Source organism: Ictalurus furcatus, chromosome 29 (assembly GCF_023375685.1).
Source record: "Ictalurus furcatus strain D&B chromosome 29, Billie_1.0, whole genome shotgun sequence".
Classification (NCBI taxonomy): Eukaryota; Metazoa; Chordata; class Actinopteri; order Siluriformes; family Ictaluridae; genus Ictalurus; species Ictalurus furcatus.
In genome coordinates, this window is record NC_071283.1 from 5,147,308 (window position 1) to 5,170,228 (window position 22,921).

At 40.7% G+C, this 22,921-nt stretch overlaps 2 protein-coding genes across 5 annotated transcripts in view; both read left to right on the forward strand.

Moving 5' to 3' along the window:
* The window catches only part of tarbp1 (TAR (HIV-1) RNA binding protein 1), a 50,826-nt gene extending 47,991 nt beyond the window's left edge, over window positions 1-2,835 (forward strand). For all 4 annotated transcript variants that reach the window (XM_053618999.1, XM_053619001.1, XM_053619002.1 and 1 more), the window contains one exon: window positions 380-2,835. In XM_053618999.1, coding sequence (XP_053474974.1) covers window positions 380-542 — 163 coding nt within the window. In that variant the 3' untranslated portion in view covers window positions 543-2,835. The remainder of the gene's footprint in view (window positions 1-379) is intronic.
* On the forward strand, window positions 1,621-6,455 carry LOC128604144 (5-hydroxytryptamine receptor 1D). The gene is made up of 3 exons (XM_053619004.1): window positions 1,621-1,888; window positions 2,835-2,995; window positions 3,771-6,455. The coding sequence occupies exons 1-3, from the start codon at window positions 1,621-1,623 to the stop codon at window positions 5,118-5,120; spliced, it is 1,779 nt and encodes a 592-aa protein (XP_053474979.1). The 3' UTR covers window positions 5,121-6,455.
* Window positions 6,456-22,921: the final 16,466 nt, after the last annotated feature.

Sequence of the window (22,921 nt, forward strand, 5' to 3'; positions counted from 1 at the left end):
GACACGTCTTGGCCAAATCTGTGGTACCTCTGAAAAATTGCAAGCTCCTCCAAATACTGCGAAGTATGCTTGATTTTGCATTCATTTCTACGATTGCAAAATCACGAAATCCTAGACGGACTGATTAATCCTGATACTCTCTAGAACAAATATCTATTCAAAAACAATCTTTTATCACTGATATTCACAGTAGCATAAACTTGGCTTGGAATCCTGAGCCTTTTGTGAGTTTTGTAGATGTTTAATGGCATTACTGCAGCCCCAGGTTGGGTTGTGGCCACACATTTAATTGCTTTCAGTTATGTGTATTAATTGACCTAACTAATTCAGCCAGATAAGATCTTCAATATCAATGATTCTCCTCATCTTTCCCTATTAGGAATGAACGAGAGGGTATTCCTGCTAACCTCCTGCAGTTGTTGGACGTATGTGTGGAGATTCCTCAGCAGGGAGTGACACGTTCTCTCAATGTGCATGTGAGCGCTGCCTTACTGGTGTGGGAGTACACCAGACAGCACTTGGGTCCTGACCAATCCTCTTAAGTACTTTAAATCTAATCCATCGGAGATTTGTCCTTCCAATATCAACATGCTCTGACAACTACTAAAGAAGGCATGATGATACTGGAGGTTGGGCTCTCCAGTACCGCTCAAGTGAAATCCTAAGCAAAACGTGTGTGCTTCATTAACCAGCCCCAAAAAGCTGTGGCTCAGGTGGTAGAGCGGGTTGTCCACTAATCATAGGTTTGGCGGTTCAATTCCAGGCCCACGTGTCCCCACATGCAGAAGTGTACTTGGGAAGACACTGAACCCCAAGTTGCTCCCGATGGCAGGCTAGCACCTTGCATGGCAGCTCTGCTACCATTGGTGAGAGTGTGTGTGTATGAATGGGTGAATGAGACCGCTACGTTAAAAAAAGCGCTAAATATATGCAGACCATTTACTTGAATACGCTTTGAATTTGTTTGCTTATTATTTGAAGTTTGACAACGTGTGCAGCTCTTTGGTCTATGTTTTTAGAAAGATTTGACTGGTCACACACACACACACGCACACAAAAACAAACAAAAAAACTCTCTTCTTTTGTAAAAGAATATTTAGAGAATATGAGGTGAATAATTATAACAAATAAAACTATGACAAAATGTTTTTGTTTAGACTTTGTTTCTTAAGACTGATATATATTTTTTTATATATATAAAACTTTTAAAGGCATTATGACGCCACACATGGAAGTATGTGCTAAAAACATAGGCCTACTTTAAAAGTATGTATGTTTAAAACTGGGATGCTGAAAACGCTGACCCAATTGTGGGAAATGAAGCATCTGAGTCGATAGCTTGTTTAAAGGCACTGGCTGGCATTATTTACTTCTCTTGTGTAATTTGACGATTTGCTCATTTGTTTGATTTTCCAGCTGTGTCAGCTGAAGAAATGTATTCATGCACATGTTATGTCTCTTCCGCCCCTCTCTACACACACCTGCGATTTCCACAAGGTTCAAAGAGGAATGAAGGAAGCAAGGAAGGGAGGGAGGGAGGGAGGGATCTTGCAGACACACAGCTCCAACCCACAATTTAATATGTATGCTTTTTCTTCAGTTCATTTTGCCCATGCCTAAATGGCCACATTCGTGCGAACACTAACGCGGAGAGATTCGGAATACTTTCTTTCTTTCTTTCTGTTTTTTTTAAATACTTCTTTTGGAATCTTCGAGTCGATGAAAATGAACGTACCAGACAACATATGGTTGGATGCCAGCGAGCCTTTGCTGGGTGAAACGCGACTCTCGTGGAGAAACTCGACGAGTTCCGTGATGTCTATTTTCCCGCGTGGGAAGCTGCTGCTGGAGGTCCTCATGGTGCTCATGTGTGTCGGCGCGGTCACTGGTGCGGTCGTGTATTTCTGTTCTCTTTCTTTTCTTTTTTTTTCCCTGCACAATTATTTAAAATAATTATAACGTTAAGTAGTATTTGAATTGTTTGTTAATAGAATACTTGGTCCTGCTGGTTTCTTTAGGACAGTTATAAATCTGCTTTGGTTACTCTTATCTAGTTTCAGAAGTTTGTGGTATGACTTTCGTACCAAATCCTAGACGAGAATGGACCACAAGAAGTCTTTTAACAAGCTATTGAACATGGAACAGTAATAGACGTTTTACTCTGTTGTATATATGTTGATATAAACTTTATTTCTGTACTTTTAAGTCATGGAAGTATTAACTGTAGTTATTGTTTAAGTGACCTTATGCGGGTTCTTTCTTTATGCATTTTTAGTAAACTCCCACTTTACAATGCATTTAATCCAGTATTAGTACCATTAACCCTCATGTTCTGTTCAACTCATTTCTCTATTGAAAATGAAATGGGATAAAAGTTACATTTATATGAATTTGCTTCATTCCTCTATTGTATTTAGAAATATTACCCAATGAATTTTTGGACATAGATATGGACTTGCAATATCCGTCGACACCAACCACTTTTTGTCTTATTTGCGCTCATACCAGATTACACGGCTGCTGGTAGGAGCATCTCCTCATGAGAAGTGGTTTTGTGTGTCTTTACTGTTCCCCAAATACATGTCACAGATGCATTCAAAGTAGGCCATTTCAAATACAATGATCTGCCCAAATTCAATATGATCTGTGAACAGTACATTCCTTGCGAAGTAGCAAATAGAACACAAGGGTTAATAGTAACTTAAATTTACTGTATAGATTTCACTGCTCTTTTCTAGTTGGTGTTTCCATTTATCTGAGAATAAGAGAATACTGTATTTTCCTCTGCTCTGACTCTGTTTAAATGTAAAGTCTTTTAAATTTCTGTTTGTTAGGAAATATCCTGGTCATCATGATTGTGGTGGCAACAAAGACATTCCACTGTATGACGTCTGTGCTCATTATTAATTTGGCAATCAGTGACTTCCTGGTTGGCATTGGTGTCATGCCATTCGTGGCCGTTTCTATCATGAATAACGGATGGGTGAACTGCACTGTTAGTAAGGCCGGTTATTCATACATCTCCATCATAAATGTGTGTTAAAGCCTAGACAATCACACTTCACACACATCCTTCATACTTCCTAATGAAAACATTCATTAAAAGAGACTTGCGTAGAAATGAGATGAAACTACTTTTAGCCTAGAAGCTTTGATTAATTGTTATCCATATTGATTTTCTGTCTGAAGTTTTCATTTTTAACTATTATAGATCTGTATACATTCACTTTCCACTTTAATAGGAACACTGGCTCATTTATGCAGTTATCCTAATCATGTGGCAGCAGCACAGTGCATAAAATCATGCAGATACAAGTCAAGAGCTTCAGTTAATGTTCACGTCAAATATCAGAATGGGGGAAAAGTGTGATCTCTGGGACGTAAACCATGGCATGGTTGTTGGTGCTCAAATATTCAAAGCAGCCCTGTGGCTGGTTTGAGTATTTCAGAAACTGCTGATCTCCTGGGATTTTCACACACAACAGTGTCTAGAGTTTATAGGGAATGGAGCGAAAAACAAAACAAAAAACACTGTGTGAGTGATAGTTCTGTGGGCGGAAATGCCTCGATGAAAAGAAGTCAGAGGAAGATCACGTTGGAATATTCAAACCAGTACATCTGACATCAACAACTGTGCCACATTTAAATATCACATTTCCCCCCATTCTGATTCTGCACTAAATGTGCAGGTGTTCCTTTTAAAGTGGATGGTGAGTGTAGATCAGGTGTTATATAGTATTTATTGATTGTTCTCTTTATATTTACTGCAGGATTTATGTCTTTACGTGGGTTACACCTCCTCAGTCTACTGCAGTGCTTCAGTTCTAACACTTGCAGCTATTGCTTTGGATCGCTATTACTCCATTGTGGACTGTCTGCGCTATAATTCACGCTGTACTGCATGGCGAACTGGTGCAGCTGTACTATGGATATGGCTGCAGGCCATGCTCACCAGTTGTCCACCTCTCTTTGGCTGGAGTAACATCAGCTTTGTGAGGCCTATGTATAGCTGTGCTGTCAACTGGGCTAGCAGTCCCAGCTATACAGGCTTCATGGCGGCCCTCTGCTTTCTCCTTCCAGCTATAGTCATTCTCTTTTGCTATGTGAAGATTGTGCGAGTGGCCCAGCACCATGCTCAGAGGATCCACAGCCTTCAGCAGCATTTTCAACACAGCAGGGGCGACCACATATCCCCACCGTTTGAATCATCCCACCAGTGTTCAGCTGCGGACCTGGAAATGCATGACCCATCCAGGCTTGTGTACTATGTAAGTGGGAGGTTTGTATCAGAATCTCAATTCAATGTTCCTCATACTGAAGCAGATCTGGCTGGTGAACCAACTTCACAACTTGAAGGGAAAAGCAGCTCCAGACATTCCAGTCGACTTCTGCATACCTTCCTTGCTCATTTCCAGAGTGGTAGCACTCTGCAGAACAGTCATCCCCAGCAACATGGTGTTGTGAGACTGTTCATGGTCATTGCTGCTTTCTTCTTGTGCTGGACACCTTACATTGGAGTTGCCCTGGTGCAGGCCACAGAGACTGCCCTCTCCCGATCAGCGAGCCAGGTGCCACCTGCTGCTGTCACTTTCTCATACTGGCTTGTGCTGTTCAACTCCGACATCAACCCATTACTGTATGCTCTACTCAGCAAGCGATTCCAGGGGGCATTGAAGAACCTCAGAAAGAAGATGCAGGCCAGGTTTGGTATGGTTCAAAGGATAGAAGAGGGAAGAACAGATGGAGAAGGGGGAAGGTTGACAACTCCCAATAATGTCACAGATCAGCATCGCCAAGATATTGGACCCCATCAGAATGGGTCTGTGTACTCCTCTGTTTTTACAATGAATACGACTTTTCCCAAAAGCTATAAGCAAGAAGCAAACGAAGTCCTTCTACCAGGGAGTATGTTATCGTCATCTTCCTTTTCTACATCTTCCTCGTCTCTTTCCCTTTGTCATAAGTGCAGCAAAAATACGCCAGGAAAGTCAGACTGCCTGCAGGTTCCCTCCAAGCCACCAGGGTGGGACAAACTACACAGTACCTCTGTAATCAACGAGAGACATGCAACTTTTTTTTATGGACAGATTGCAGTACGAGTGGAACAGGAAATTAGCTGAGCCTGCATCGGAGGGTTTGACTACAGACAAGCTGGAAATGAACCTGCGTGGTACTTGAACTATTGTATTTTAGGAGTTAATTGCATTTGTGCATCTGGTTGCTTGCAATGATATTTGACTGTAAATTATTATTATTTATGCAGAATTTAATATTATAGTTTAATTTGGTTTGCATCCCAGTTTAGCTTATGACACAAATACTAATAAATAAATAAATAAATAAATAAATAAATAAACTGAAATAAATAACTGGCAATCCAAAGCTTTATAAAAGGTGTTTTATGTCATGACAGACTAATGGGAAAAAAAAAAAAAAAAAGGTAGCTTTTATTAATGTTACTAAGACTGAAATATTACTATGTAATTAAAAGCCTGTTTTTGTGAAAGTATGCTTGGGTGTGTGGTTACGTGAAATACATCCTTAAATAAAGCATTGAACAAATAAGACTTTGTTCTTGTATGCCCTGTAACATCTAGTCAACCTGAACACTAATAATATTAACAGTTATTAGTAAAACATAACACATCTGATTTAAAAAAAAAAAAAAAAAAGTTTGGAGTAATTAAGTTATGAAAGAAACGAAGAGATAGACAATAATGGGGCTTACTAATAGACAGAGGGCAACAGTTTGAGGCAGTGATGTAGTGGAGTGGAAATGATAGGGGTTGCTATCATTAATGAGTTGTATTCAGTGGAGTGTGATCTCATTTTATATGTAAAGCTGATTACTGATTCAGTTTACCTCATTATTACAAAATGAGCATGTCCAAGTCCAAGAAGTGCTATCAAAATCTTCTCCCATTCCAAGAACTGGAATAAGACTTGCCATTCATAAGAAAAAGGTTCAACCCCTTTAAAGTTTCAAGCATTTTTTGTATTTTGAATTATATTTACACATTTTTTCAATCAGTATTTCTAAATGGAACTCAAAACGTTTCAAACCCAAAATAAGTTACACTATGTAGTCAAATACACTATGTAGACAGGGTTAAAGAGCATTTCTGTGTGGAGAATAGCCTGCCTAAGAAGAAGGTTCGGTGTTTTTCCAACAACAAACCCTGGGTGACTCCAGAGCTCAAAGCTCTGTTAAAGGAAAAAAGAGACTGTTCGGATCGGGGGACAAAGATGAGCTGAGGAGGGTTCAAAAACAACTCAGAGGGGAGATAAGGAAAGGAAAAGACAGTGGGTATCACATTGGACACTATGGTAGCATCTGCTATCTTCTATGCAGTAGTTTGCTGGGGAGTTGAGTGCACAGAGAGGGACAGGAAACGCCTCAACAAACTGGTCAAGAGGGCTAGCTCTGTCCTGGTCTACCCTCTGGACAACTTAGAGGTGGTGGGGGAGAGGAGGATGTTAGCTAAGATGGCGTCTATCAGGAGCAATTCCTCTCACCCCCTGTATGAGGTTCTGCGGTCCCTGAGCAGCTCCTTCAGCAACAGACTGCTGCACCCTCAGTGCAAGAAAGAGCGCTACCGCAGGTCATTCATCTCTACAGCAGCCAGACTCTTTAATGCAACAACAACATAATGTCGCACTGCTAACAGTTTTTTTTTGCATCAGCAACCCACACATTATTATTTGTTGTTCAGCCCTCTATTAATAATCCATTTATCCACTCATGTATATAAACAAGGTGTTACACATCTGCACATATTCAAATTACACACATACATTGAGGTGTCCATAGTGTACATATTACCATTATTATTATTTTTTTACTAATTTAATTCTTATTTTTCTATTCCTATTGTATATATATATTTTTAGATACTTTATTTCAATTCTTTTCCTATTTAATGTGTATTCTTTCCTATCTGTTTTTTGTGTAATTGAGCTGCTGTAACGAGGGAATTTCCCCAGTGTGGGATCAATAAAGGTTATCTTATCTTATCTTATGAAATGTATGTGGACACCAGACCATCAGATCCATATGTTGGCCTTTCCCAAACTGTTGCCACAAAGTTGGAAGCACACAATTTTATAGGATGTATTTGTATGCTGTAGCATTACAGTTTCCCTTCACTAAAACTAAGAGGACTAGTCTAAATCTGTTCCAGCATGGCAGTGCAACTGTGCATAAAGTGAAGTCCATGGTTTGCCAAGGTTGGAGTGAAATAACTTAAGTGGCCTACATAAAGCCCTGACTTCATCCCCACTGAACCTTTGGGATAAACTGGAACGCCGACTGTGCCCCAGGTCTTTTTGCCTGACATCGGTGCCTAACCTCATTAAGTGGTTTTGTGGCTGCAAATCTCCACATTCTAAAATCTGGTGGAAAGCCTTCCCAGAAGAGTGGATGGTATTATAACAGCAAAAAGGGGAACGGAATGTTCAAAAAGCACATATGGGTATGATGGTAGGGTGTCCACAAACCTTTAGCCATATAATGTATTTTTGTTGGCACTTTAAATTAAATTGAAAAAATAAACAACCTTAAATATACTGCTTGCAAAAGTATTTAATTGTTTGGTTTTCGCCAAACACGGCACTATGACCAAACATCTCCTCCTTGGTCTCATCAGTCCAAAGGATATTGTTCCAGAACTTTTGTGGTTTGTCCAGGGGCAATTTTGCAAATCTAAGTCGTGCTGCCATATTCTTTTTTTGAAGATATAAACCACCAGCTTCACATACAAAACAACCCAATGAAACAACACCAACAAGAAAACTAGTGTTTACACAGCAATATTCATATAGAACTTCCGAGTACACAATCCTACATGTGCTGTATGCATCAACACATAACAATGATGCACCGCTGATGAACCCCAAAAAAACTATACATACTAAACACTAGGGCTGCACAATTAACCGAATATTGATCACGATTACGATTTCGACTGCCCACGATTAAATGAATATGATCGACTTCGATATTAACGTTTAAAGTTCGTCCTCTGCTCATAGAAAACTCCGCTGCAGATCAAATCAAGTGCTTCCTACACTACAGCCAATCACCATAGAGCGGCGCAGGGATGACGTCATTTTGTAGTGCCAAAACCCGGAAACGGAGTTAGGATTTTAGCCCTCTAGCGGCCAGCTTCGCTTCGAGGACATTAAACGTCATCACGCTGAATGGGAAAAAACTTTGCAGATAAACTCAGGGCTCTACAGTGCGACCATTTCACTCGCATTTGTGACTGAAAAGTATTTTGTGCGACTGTGAATAAATATTTATTCGCACCGGTGCGAGTGACCTGTTCGGAGTTGTATAATACAATCGGAATAAAAACTACAGGAAGTCCAAAATGCATCTACACTTACTTTCACACTGCTTTTCATCTCCTCAGTCAACCGAACAAGTGTGTAAATACTGCAGAGAAGCCATTATGATGACACGTAACTCTGTACATCATCTGCTTCAACTTCCCGATCTCACAACCACCATCTTTTAGTGATCACCAAAATGACCTGAACCCACTACTGTGAGCTGCTCGTGTAGAAACAGCGGCTTCGCGCGGAGTAAATTAATAATAATGCTAACGCTACAAGGTGGGTTTTAATTCAAACTTCTTTATTAAAAAATTCCTCACCTACACTGCCGCTCTCCACTAGCTCTAATTCACTCCATTTAAACTCACGGTTGCCAGATATCACTAGAAAAGTGAACTCCAGTTTCCATGTTTTGATTTAATCCCCCCAAAACATAATGTTATCAGCAGACATGGAACACTGTACTGGGGAAACCCATCTAAAACTGATAAACAAACAAAAATAAAACTACTAAAATGTAAAGACAGAAAATGTGCTTAGTTATAAATAAATCACTTAATATAAAAAAATAGATATCATTTCATAAAATATAAAAAAAATGAGAAATTAAATAATGTTTAATTACTATGGGTTGCATTTAATATCAATTTGACATTAAGCTTAGTTCGCAATTTGATTAGAAGTGTATTAGCCTTTTTCCTAATATGGATCATTTTTGTGTTAGTCTACTCTTAATTAGGATTCTTTATTGTTTTTAAGATATTTAAAAAATAAATATTTTATGCTTGTTTATTTATCAATTAACCAACAGTATTTCTCATTGCTATTATTTTAACTCAATTAACAGTGACCACGAGCAGAGAGCTTACATTTAACTGTTTATGACCTCCTGATTAAAGTTTAAACAAAAAAAGATTATGATCGTATCGTCTGTAAAAATCCTGATCGGAGCGTCAGTAATAAACACCATTAAACTAAAGCACTTTGCATCTGACGGGTAAATGAAGTCACCCAATCACATCCTATATGAGATTATTCAGATATATACACAATATACACAGAGCGGTTCGAGAACTGACTCCAGCCCAGAACCATGACAGTGGAAAATGTCTAATAGTGTAGCTTTAAATATATCTAAGAGGAGCAGACTTCAAAGACTGAACATTGATGTTTATTGCATTTGTTTACAAGGCGGAACAGGTTAACGTTTGTTTTTTGCATACAGTCGGTAAAATGAACTGAAAATATTAAATTTAGTTTATCAGAAGGTAAATGAATGTGTCACGGCTCATACTATGTTCCTAAATTCTGTCATAATTGACCAGCTCAAGTTTTCTCATGCCTACTTGTGTGTTATATTGTGGCATGAGAAAATTTAATAAATGTGAAAGTGCAATAAAAATATGTTGTCACTAAAGTAAATTAATAATCGTGATCAATAATCGAGATCTCAATATGGTTCAAAATAATCGGGATTATCATTTTGGCCATAATCATGCAGCCCTGGAGTAAACACATTTAAGGTTCTTGTCAGGGACAATCGTCTGTGTCCTGGTGCTGGTGCTACAGAAATTGAACTGGCTAAACAGATAATGTCCTATGGAGAGTCTTGCCCAGGTCTGGAGCAGTACTCCATTAAGAAATTTGCTGAGGCTTTTGAGGTTGTACCACGTGCTTTTGGCAGAAAACTCTGGCGTGAAGGGTAACGAACTGTATGCTGTTCACCACGAGGGCAACAAGAACATGGGCTTTGATATTTAGGGTGAAGGGCCTGCAGTGAAGGACGTGAATGAGGCAGGCATTCTGGACCCCTACCTGGTCAAATACCAGGGCATCAAATTGGCTACAAATGCTGCCATCACTGTCCTCCGGGTTGATCAGATTATCATGGCCAAACCAGCAGGAGGACCCAAAGCTCCACAAGAGAAGAAGGACTGGGACGAGGATGATTAAGTCGGCATGTACTGCTTCACCACTTAAACGTTTCGTTGGTTTATTTAATATCAACACTTTTTTTGTATTATTTTCTTCCTTTTAGAATGAGCTTTGGATTCAGGAAAGGATGGCTCTGTAGTTTTTGTGGTCCCAATAAATGGCACTTGAGCTGTCATTTTGTTTGGTGGGGGGGGTTACCTGCTTTGTGGAAAATGCCCATTGTGAAAAGCTCTATACAATTATAATTTAATTGAAATTGAATTGAATTGAGTCAAAACAATTTCTACTTCTGTTATTCACTCTTTACCCTGATTGTCCATTTCAAGTAAAATAACTTCCTCTTCTATTTTTCAGGCTTTACCATGATTTATCATTTCATGCTCACAGCTGTCTCTGCACAATTTATATGGAGTTTTGTGGGCATCACTACATGCAAATCAGCTGTGTTGTGACATGCTTTGTAATTTTATAGGTGATAACCATTCATCAACATACAATTCAAAAACAAACTTTTGTAAATCCAGTGGAAATGTTTAGTTCAGTTTGGTTTACACAAACATTTGCACACAACTTTACTAAAAGATTGATAAATGAGGCCCAAAGTCAGCTAGGTTAGCTGCTTTGCTACCACTCTCAGTGCACTGCTGGCTGAGCTCTTGTGTTCTTCTGTTTTTACCTTTTAATTAAGAATAACAGTCACTTATAAAGTTATCTTAAGGTTTGGAGTTATTTATTAGTAGCTTGTCTACTATCGAAATTGTGTGAGTCTCCAGTCCACATACACAAAGCTCAGAACACTCCTTGCACAACTGCCGGTGTGGTGCTGAAGGGACAGCACCACTTCAACACCACTGTTTTGTATGGCAACCGGGCACATGACCACGAGGTGGGGCGAAGTAATAGAACACAGCTGGTGACTGCTAATGACCACAGCTGCTCCTCACAGAGAAGCCAAGAGAGTATAAAAGGGGGCCGTGGCTGCAACAGGGTGAGCAGATTCTGTCTCCATAAAGATGTTGGTTCTCTTCTGTCTGTCTTTTGCAAAAACCCCAGACAGCAACGACAGAACTGCTCGCCCGCTCCACATTGCTGAGAGCTCTCACTCCTGGCACCCACAGGAATGCTCAGGACCTCTGGCTATTGCCTCCCCACTACCCACGCCATTACGCCTGGCCCACGGAGCCCAGCAGGACATACCTCCACAGCGTTCCCAACACAGCCCATGATGACACAAGCCAGCCTCGCTCACACCCCCTCCATCACCATCACACCACTTCCCCCTCACTTCTCCCCCTGAAGAAACTAAACTGACTGTTTTTGCACCAACCTTGCCACTGCCATGTTGGTGTTCTGCTCTTCACAGCTGTGAGTTGCTACACTGGTGGAGAATGCAGGCATGAACACAGACTCAGCCCCCACCCACACCATGGATGCCATTCTTAAACATCTACTAAAGACCAACCTCCATGAACAGGGGGTTACTCAGGAGCATGGTGCTGGGGCTCTGCACTGCTATTGAGGAACTGCTGTCCCTCTGTAAGTTAAGCATGGCCTCTGCCACTCCTCGCCCTGACCCCTGCCCGATGTTTGAGTGCATTGCTGCCCACAAAGAATGGCCTAAAGTGATTGGGCCCAGATCATTGCCCCCTTTCTCACAGGGGAGGCCCAATTGGCCTACTACACTCTGCCACTAGGGGAGGCAGCTGACTATGACACGCTTAAGGAGATACTGGCACAATGTGAACTGTCTCCCAACGTATAGGAGAGCTCAAAGGAGTCACCCCACTTATGCCTCAAACCCATGCCCACCAAGCCAGAACCTCAGCCATCCCTCCAGGTCAACAAGCCCTTGCTAGCCAGTTGTGTCCTCCACACCCACTCTCAGCCATGATCTCCCACCATCACAGTGAAGCCAGATGGCACACCCATCCAACCCATGTTAGACACCTTGGCCCACCCAGCAGTTCTACCCCAGGCCATGAAGGTGTGTGGGAGCATCTTGGAATCCTGTGTGCTCCTGTGATTTCTGGGAGGTTCCCACCACCGAGATCTGGGGGCAGTCATCATAGGGGGCAGTGGTGGCTTGACGGTTAAGGCTCTGGGTTACTGATTGGAAGTTGTTGGGTTCAAGTCAAGCTGCCACTGTTGGCCCTTAACCCTCTCTGCTCCAGGGGCGCTGTTTCATGGCTGACCTTGCGCTCTGCCCCAACCTCCTAACATGCTGGGATATGCGAAGAAAAAATAATTTCACTGTGCTGTAATGTATATGTGACCAATAAAGACTCATTATCATGGATTACGCCACCAGATACCCCAATGCAGTCCCGCTCCGTAAAGCCACCTCCTGGAACATTGCCAAGGAACCCGTCCTCCTCTTCAGCTGCATGGGGATCCCAAAACACCCCCTGACTGATCCTTTGTATCAAATCTATCCATTTTCCCAACTCAAGAAAGCTTTCACCACATCTAAACATCCCAACCCTACTTAGTGGAGGTTAACACATCAGAAACTGGTGTCAGAGCATGGAGGGCGTTGACACACCACTACAATGGCCTATTCAACATCCTCCAGCACATAAACATTTTCAGCTACAAGCTGGAGCCACCATGCCACAGCTGTCTGGCTCCCTCCTTTCATGTCTCCTGGCTTAAACTTGTCACTCCAGTTGCCCTTGTAGAAGGTATTCCCCCTTCCACCCTTCCAGCACCCCTGGACTTTGAAGTTGAGCCTACTTACACCATAAAGGAGATCCTAGACTCATGGTGCCCTGAGGGTAAGGACTACAACACCCAGTTACCAAAGACTCTCCCACGCTCACACTCACCTGATTACTGACCACACACATCTGGACTCAATTCCAATCCCGACCTCACAGTATAAAAGGACTTTCATGCCATACACTTACTGCTAAGTATACACTCTGTATCATTTTGTACCAGTCAGCACCAAGCCTTTGATTTACTGATTGTCTTCCTGATTTTGATCTAGTTTCTGGTTTAAATTTTTTTTTCATCTTGCCTACTCTAGTGGTTAGTACCTACCAAAGTGGTCCAAGGAAGGCCAACCATTGAACCAGCCATAGGGTCATGGGTGCCCAGGACTCATTGATGTGCGTGGGGAGTGAAGGATAGCCCATCTGGTCCAATCCCACAGAAGAGCTACTGTAGCACAAATTGCTGAAAACGTTAATGCTGGCTATGACAGAAAGGTGTCAGAACACAGAGTGCCTTGCAGCTTGCTGCATATGAGGCTGAGTAGCCACAGACTAGTCAGAGTACACATGCTGATCCCTGTCTGAGCATCAGAACTGGACCATGGAGCAATGGAAGAAGGTGACCTGGTCTGACGAATCACATTTTCTTTTACATCATATTGATGGCTGTGTGTGTGGGCGTCGCTTACCTGGGGAAGATCTGGCAACTAGATGCACTATGGGAAGAAGGCAAGTCGGCAGAGGCAGTTTAATGCTCTGGACAATGTCCTAATGGGAAACCTCGGTCCTGGCATTAATATGGATATTACTTTGACATGTACCACCTACCTAAACATTGTTGCAGACCAAGTACACACGTTGGCAATGGTATTCCCTAATGACAGTGGTCTCTTTCAGCAGGATAGTACAGCCTGCCAAATAGTTCAGGAATGGTTTTAGGAACATGACAAATAGTTCAAGGTATTGACTGGGCCTCCAAATTCCCCAGATCTCAGTCAGATCAAGCATCTGTGGGATGTCCTGGACAAAGAAGTCCGATCCATCTAAGCCCCACCTCACAATTTACACAATCTCACAACTTGGTATCAGATACCACAGCTCCCCTTCAGAGGTCATGTGGAGTCCGTGACTGGACAGAGCTGTTTTGGTGGCACAATGGGGACCTACACAATATTAAGCAGGTGGTTTTACTGTAATGGCTATATGCCTTACCTTAACTTATGCTGTGCGGCTAACCCTTGACAGGTTGCTACATAGTGTTGTCATTTTTATGGATGCTATTCTGCCAATGAGGGAGAGGGGACGATTTATCTATTGTTGAAGGTCATCACTTATGGAACTAAGTAATGGGTAAAAGTTGAGTTTGCGTATGTCTGCCAGCTGCGATGAGATTTTGATACTGAGTTAAATGATGTAGCCAGCACTTACGGGTAGAGACTGGGCTGCAGTTTCTGATAGGTTCATGTTGTTCATGTTGCTGTGTCATTCCACTTTATTACACATAACTTCATTTATGGACTTTAATGTTGTGAATTCTTTATATTTCCATATTTCTTGAGTTAACACTGATGTCTGGTGAAAATTTCATGTTAACAGCCTCATTGGAAATATATTTACTGAAAAAAAATGTTGACGTGTCCAATACTTATTTCACCCACTGTAGGTCTGGAAAGAATGTCCTAAATGCATTTTTCATTTCCTCTGGGGGTTGTATGGTCTTTCCTGCTAAGTTCTTGATGATTGGGATTTGTTTTGGTAGGTGGTAGCTCAGTGGTTAAGACGAGGAACTTCTGATTGGAAGGTTGTGAATTAAAATCAGAGCACTGCCAAGCTTGAGGGACCTTGAGCAAAGCCCTTAACCCTCATCTGCTCAGTTGTATACATGAGATAAATGTAAGTTGCGGTGGATAAGAGCGTCTGTCAAATGCAGTAAATGTTGTTCTTTTCATTTCTTTTAATGAGGTTTGCAAGGAATTTTTCCTCTAAGAATGGCTTTCTCTGTTTCCCATAGTAGTGTTGGTGGGGTTTCTGGAGAATCCTTTATTTTGATGAAGGACGCCCATTCTCTGTTGATATAGCTATCAAATTCTAGATCTTTGAGTAGTGATTTGTTAAAGTACCATCTGAAGTCTGTCTTTGGAAGGTGATTTTTATTCCAGATAAGAGACACTGGAGCATGGTCACTGATTGTACTTGATTGGATTTGTGGATTTGATGTATTTGGAATAATATGTAACAATATTTGGAGTGTATATGGTGCTGGCAAGTAATGTGTGAATTCCTTGGTGTTTTAGTTGTCAACCATTGCCAAGTCCAAAGTCAGACATCTACTGTTTTATTGTTTCTGTGAACTGCCAGTTCTGTGTTTTATGTGTACTACTGGGGTTTAGTCTGTGTTAACGTTGTCACTGATTGTAATCAGAGAGTCCATGAAGTTTGTCAGATGTGATACAGAAGATTGATGGGTAATCACTGTTTGGACCACATACTTTGCTATAGATATCGGATTGTTGCCGATAAAGATGTTTATTATAATGTATCTGCCTTCATGATTTGTGATAGTAGTGTTATGTGTGAATGTGATTCTTTTATTTATTAAGATGGCCACACCTCTTTGTTTGAAGTTGTAGTGGCCGGAGAAAGTGTAGTTAAATTGTGGGGTGTGTAGTTTGTGATGGTCTGGCTCTGAGATATGTGTTTCTTGTAGTAAGCACATGTCTGTGTTTAGTAGGGCTGCACAATTATGGTCAAAATGATAATCCCGATTATTTTGTTCAATATTGAGATTTCGATTATTTATCACGATTATTCATTGATTTTAGTGACAAGATATTTTTATTGCACTTTCACATTTATTACATTTTCTCATGCCACAATATAACACACAAGTAGGCATGAGAAAACTTGAGTTGGTCAATTATGACAGAATTTAGGAACGTAGTGTGAGCCATGACACATTCATTTACCTTCTGATAAACTAAATTTAATATTTTCAGTTCATTTTACAGACTGTATGCAAAAAACAAACGTTAACCTGTTCCGCCTTGTAAACAAATGCAATAAACATCAATGTTCAGTCTTTGAAGTCTGCTCCTCTTAAATATATTTAAAGCTACACTATTAGACATTTTCCACTGTCATGGCTCTGGGCTGGAGTCAGTTCTCGAACCGCTCTGTGTATATTGTGTATATATCTGAATAATCTCATATAGGATGTGACTGGGTGAGTTCATTTACCCGTCAGATGCAAAGCGCTTTAGTTTAATGGTGTTTATTACTGACACTCCGATCAGGATTTTTACAGACGATACGATCCAGATACCAATCTTTTTTTGTTTAAACTTTAATCAGGAGGTCATAAACAGTTAAATGTAAGCTCTGACCTATATACATGACCTAGACTATGGAATGTGAGGACATATAATAAAAGTGTGTACAAACATTAGATTGGGGACATACAGAGAGATCAACTGCACGTGCTCAAGTTGAGCAAAAAAAAAAAAAAAAAAGAGCAGCTCAACCCAGCTTGTGAGGGATTGCGCAATCCGAGAGGAGGCTCAGCTCGTCACTGCCTCCCTTCACGTCTTTCCCCCGTATTTGAACAGGAAATACACAAATTCAGCGATATTGACTATAAAACTCATTGGAGTGATTGGAATCATACAATAATTACATTTCTATCACAGATCAGTGGACAATTATTTATTTATTTATTTTTAATCATTCTTTGTTTTTTACATTTCATGATGACACAGGGGAGGCACTCCCCTGCCCCCCTGACCGCACTGTCAGTAGTCAGGACACTGATCAGGGCTGACCTGTGTGTGTGTGCGGAGTTTGCATGTTCTCTCCGTCCTCTGGGTCCTCCAGTTTCCTCCTCCAGTCCAAAGACATGCAGGGTAGGCTGATTGGCATGTCCAAAGTGTCCGTAGTGTATGAGCGGGTGTGTGAATGGGAATGTATATGTGATATATATACATTCACAGTCACACACCCGTTCATACACTACGGACACTTTGGACATGCCAATCTCCACATATGGGTAGATATTATGCTGGAAAATCTGTCTTCCATTGACTCTAGAGATTCTATAGTTATATTAGGGTCAAACCACAGTCTCTATTAAGTATAATTTAGCATTAGATAGATATGAAATGTAAGGAAAATCAGAAAGATAAGAAAAAATCTGTACCATTTACTAATACAAAAAATTGGTTCACATTAGTCACATTCATAAGAGCTGGTTAATGCTGCATTCACATCATATGAGAAAAAGTGTAATTCCCAATTTCCTACTGAGAACCTTTAATGACAGCTGTTAATGTGAGTAGCAATTCCAAGCTTTGGGAGCTTTCCCAAACCAGTAGTGAGGCAATGGACTGCATAATCATGCCACACATCCAATGAAATAAGGAATTATATTTTTTATTTTAATTCAATGTCATTATGAATTATGAATTACAGCCAGTAAATTGCACAACCCTCTTTTGGGCTATTAGAATGTAGGAAGATGTTCACTTATTTAACATGAACACAATCGTATGCTAATGTTATCTAATGTTAGATAATAATAAGAAGAAAAAACTACATTGAGTAAACAAAATGGCAATACACAAATGCTCTCAAGTCAGAACAATGGGACATTTTACCATTCTCCCACATGATATGAACGTGGCATGAGTACATACAGTAACAATAGCATTATCGCTTACAGTAAGAGAAAATGAAAAAATAAAAACTCAGCATAAATTTGTAAATAAGGATAAGTTTACAACTGAACTATTAATGCTGTCAGATTGCAATCTCCTTTAATTATTTATGATGTACAAAAACATTTTATTTTCTAAAAAAAAACAACAGTAGTAGTCTATTGGTGTGTATTTGTGTGTGTGTATATATACACACACACACACATATATATATATATATATATATATATATATATATATATATATATATACAGTATCTCACAAAAGTGAGTACACCCCTCGCATTTTTGTAAATATTTGATTATATCTTTTCATGTGACAACACTACAGAAATGACACTTTGCTACAATGTAAAGTAGTGAGTATGCAGCTTGTGTAACAGTGTAAATTTGCTGTCCCCTCAAAATAACTCAACACACATCCATTAATGTCTAAATTGCTGGCAACAAAAGTGAGTACACCCCTAAGTGAAAATGTCCAAATTGGGCCCAAAGTGTCAATATTTTGTGTGTCCACCATTATTTTCCAGCACTGCCTTAACTCTCTTGGGCATGGAGTTCACCAGAGCTTCACAGGTTGCCACTGGAGTCCTCTTCCACTCGTCCATGACAACATCACGGAGCTGGTGGATGTTAGAGACCTTGTGCCCCTCCACCTTCCATTTGAGGATGCCCTACAGATGCTCAATAGGGTTTAGGTCTGGAGACATGCTTGGCCAGTCCATCACCTTCAACCTCAGCTTCTTTAGCAAGGCAGTGGTCATCTTGGAGGTGTGTTTGGGGTCGTTATCATGCTGGAATACATGCTGGGATCATGCTCTGCTTCAGTATGTCACAGTACATGTTGGCATTCATGGTTCCCTCAATGAACTGTAGCTCCCCAGTGCCGGCAGCACTCATGCAGCCCCAGACCATGACACTCCCACCACCATGCTTGAATGTAGGCAAGACACACTTGTCTTTGTACTCCTCACCTGTTTGCCACCACACACGCTTGACACCATTTGAACCAAATAAGTTTATATTGGTTCCAGTAATCCATGTCCTTAGTCTGCTTGTCTTTAGCAAACTGTTTGCGGGCTTTCTTGTGCATCATCTTTAGAAGAGGCTTCCTTCTGGGACGACAGCCATGCAGACCAATTTGATGCAGTGTGAGGCGTATGGTCTGAGCACTGACAGGCTGACCCCCCACCCCTTCAACCTCTGCAGCAATGCTGGCAGCACTTATACGTCTATTTCCCAAAGACAACCTCTGGATATGACGCTGAGCACGTGCACTCAACTTCTTTGGTCGACCATGGCGAGGCCTGTTCTGAGTGGAACCTGTCCTGTTAAACCGCTGTATGGTCTTGGCCACCGTGCAGCAGCTCAGTGTCAGGATCTTGGCAATCTTCTTATAGCCTAGGCCATCTTTACGTAGAGAAACAATTTTTTTTTTTCAGATCCTCAGAGAGTTCTTTGCTATGAGGTGCCATGTTGAACTTCCAGTGACCAGTATGAGAGAGTGTGAGAGCGATGACACCAAATTTAACACACCTGCTCCCCATTCACACCTGAGACCTTGTAACACTAACAAGTCACATGACACCGGGGAGGGAAAATGGCTTATTGGACCCAATTTGGACATTTTCACTTAGGGGTGTACTCACTTTTGTTGCCAGCAGTTTAGACGTTAATGGCTGTGTGTTGAGTTATTTTGAGGGGACAGCAAATTTACACTGTTACACAAGCTGTACACTCACTACTTTACATTGTAGCAAAGTGTCATTTCTTCAGTGTTGTCACATGAAAAGTTATAATCAAATATTTACAAAAATGTGAGGGGTGTACTCACTTTTGTGAGATACTGTATATATATATATATATATATATATATATATATATATATATATATATATATATATGCGTGTGTGTGTGTGTGTGTGTGTGTGTATCAGTGCCGTGCGGTCAGGGGGGCAGGGGAGGCAATGTATTTTCAAAATAAAATGTGCTCCCCACTCAAGCTGTCTTAACAGGTGACTGATCACTGCAGCAACCTCCGGGCATCAACTTCAGCCTGAATAAATAAAATATATAGAAAACACCAACATTATTGTTTCACATTACACAAAACATACAGTAGGGTGCGTCTCAATCAGCTCTCTAGATCCCTAGGTGGTTTAATCAGTATATGGTGTACATGAGCTCGGGCACTGGTAAAGACCCAGACACTACACATTAGGACACTGATGACTCAATGTCCGGTAACATGATTACGTGCTCGCGTTGTAAAACATCACCACTGGCACTTAACCACAACATGCAGGACGGACATCTTTCTAACATTATATGTCATATTAATTTGTCTGTCATGGTACTTCAAGTAGGATCGTAGACTAGTTAGTAGATTTTTAAAAAAATCAATAAAGTCATTCGACTCAAATAAACTATATATAGAACGTCAAATAAAGTTAAAAATCGCTAACGTAAGTAATCATTTGAGAGCTACAACAACAGCGTTCGTCCGCCACATTTTTCGATCAGAGGTTTCTGAAAACATGGCGTCATTTTCAGTAAGGGAAAATAGTGAACATCTATGCTCCTTGGTTTTCGTGGAGCATTGTGGGATTTTTTAGGGAGCGAAAGTCCCAGTGCACACTAGTAGGATTTCGCAATTGAGACAGCCCTTCAAATGGTCCACTCCCTGATCAGTGTCCTGACTACTGAACTATGGAGCCAATTGAGACGCACCCATAAACTCAAATCCATTACCTCACAAACAAGTCTATAAGCTTCTGATTGCAAATTCATAACAAAAAAAAAAGATTTGTTCAGTCATGTGCTGATTATTTTAAACAGGTGCAAGAACAGAAATAAGGAATGAATATAATGAATAATACGGATTAACAATGGTGGTTACACACTGATTTACACTGCAAACATTTTATGGCTACACTAAGGTGTCAGTGTTTTTCCGTACCTAATACAGTTTTCCTGAAAGTCAAATCAAAATTGCATAAATTATGCTAATAAACAGGTTAAGAAATTTAAAAATCCTGATTAACTGGCCAAAGATTTTGGTGCATCACTACAGTTGAGTATTAAAAAACAACAAGACTTAACAGTGTGTGGTCCATCCATCCATCCATCCATCTTCTACTGCTTATCCTTTTCAGGGTCGTGGGGAACCTGGAGCCTATCCCAGGGAGCATCGGGCACAAGGCGGGGTACACCCTGGACAGGGTGCCAATCCATCGCAGGGCACACAATCACATACACACATTCACACACCCATTCATACACTACGGACACTTTGGACATGCCAGTTAGCCTACCATGCATGTCTTTGGACGGGGGAGGAAACCGGAGTACCCGGAGGAAACCCCCGCAGCACGGGGAGAACATGCAAACTCACAGTCTGTGGTATAAATGCTAAATGTTAGCATTAATAAATGGTAAAATGGTAAATGGCGCACTTATAGCGCTTTTGTCCAAAGCGCTTTACACTGTGTCCCATTCACCCGTTCACACACACATAACAATGGTAGCAGAGCTGCCATGCAAGGTGATAACTTGCCATCGGGAGCAACTTGGGGTTCAGTGTCTTGCCCAAGGACACTTCAGCATGTGGAGTCACGTGGGCCGGGAATCGAACCCTACGATTAGTGGACAACCCACTCTACCACCTGAGCCACAGCCGCCACATGGTATGATTTGGTATGATTTCTGATGAGTTTGATATGAGAACGTGAGATTTAATCCACATACAGTGCCCTCCACTAATATTGGCACCCTTGGTAAATATAAGCAAAGAAGGCTGAACAAAAGCTCAAAAGGCTCAAAATTAAAGACAAATTTTCACAGCATCCTTTACTCATATTTACCAAGGGTGCCAATATTAGTGGAGGGCACTGTATGTTCTTGAACTGTGTAAACAGTTCTTGGTCCTGGATTCCGATTATTGGACCTTATGGTACTACGGCAGCACTGACTACACTGTAAGCACAGATACACTCTCGGGGCTGTTCTTGATGGGAAATCATCTAATCTGACCTGCATGTCCAACGCCAGATTTAATATAGCGTCCAGTTCCTCTTTCTCTTTCTCCTGGTCACTCGTCCTGGACTCTGGAACATCACCTGCTTCCAAGTATGGATCCTGATCAATCGGATGAGCGTATCCGACTGAGCAGTCCTGAGGAATGAGTGGGAAAATTCATATTAATATTATTTACACATCAAGGATTTACTTTTAACTGTTTGACCTCCCAGCATTCCCTTCATACTGCAACATGTACCATCAAACCTTAACATGCCTACACTGGCTAAAATAACGACACTAGCCATTTTTAGTGATCAGAACAGTACATAAACTTAAAAAGGTTTCTCAGTGCTTACAGGGTAATAGCCACTAGGAGAGTAGGAAGCAGCTGGTTGTTGAAAGCATGGCACTGTTGAATCCAAGAAGTCTGGGCTACAGCACTGATACACTGGGGGTGGGAAACATTGAAGGTTAATAAACGATTCATTTCTTGGTAAGACATAAACAACACATCACTAAGATAGATTATTCAGGAACGATATTACAGCTCCTGCAGCCCCTCTGCACACAGTTTTATCTTCATTCTTTGCTAACTGTATTAAATAACATGTTGAAATGTCAATATTTAAAGGTGAAAAAGTCCATTTGTTTTATTCCTGAGTTGTACAAATAACCTGGAAGATAGGTAAAATGATAAACCATGAATAAGCCATACAAAAACAACAACGATGCATTAAGCTGTGCCTGCATCTGCTGCATAAAGCAGCAGAATATGTTTTTTTAAAAGCCCACCACATTTCCAAGCACCATGGGGTAATAATCACTCAGTTAATGTTAAAAATGAGTTAATGCAAGGCATTGTGGGACTTCCTGCTTATAGGTACAGACTAATGACATGAAGGACAATCATGTTCTGACAATGGACTGTAATGGTGTCGATACCCCGCTCCTGTACACTCCCACAGCCCTTTTTAATTTTATGCTGAGAAGTTTGAGCTGGTGAAAGGGGACACATTCAAGTAAAATATTAATTGCTAGATAGATATTATTAGCTGTTAATAGATATTTAAATCCGGCATGTTGTGTGCATTTTTATTATTATTATTTTTTTTACAGCATTTATTTTCTTTTCTAACTTTAGAACTACGTTGTTCAGGCATTAAACATATAACAGCTGTTAGAATGACTCATTGGAAGACTCTGAATA

Bases quoted from the DNA above. Each gene is read 5' to 3' on its own strand.
- LOC128604144 (XM_053619004.1), top strand. From the start codon at position 1,621: ATGGCCACATTCGTGCGAACACTAACGCGGAGAGATTCGGAATACTTT. The intron at 1,889-2,834 runs GTGCGGTCGTGT...TCTGTTTGTTAG, and splicing joins GTGTGTCGGCGCGGTCACTG to GAAATATCCTGGTCATCATG. The intron at 2,996-3,770 runs GTTAGTAAGGCC...TATTTACTGCAG, and splicing joins ACGGATGGGTGAACTGCACT to GATTTATGTCTTTACGTGGG.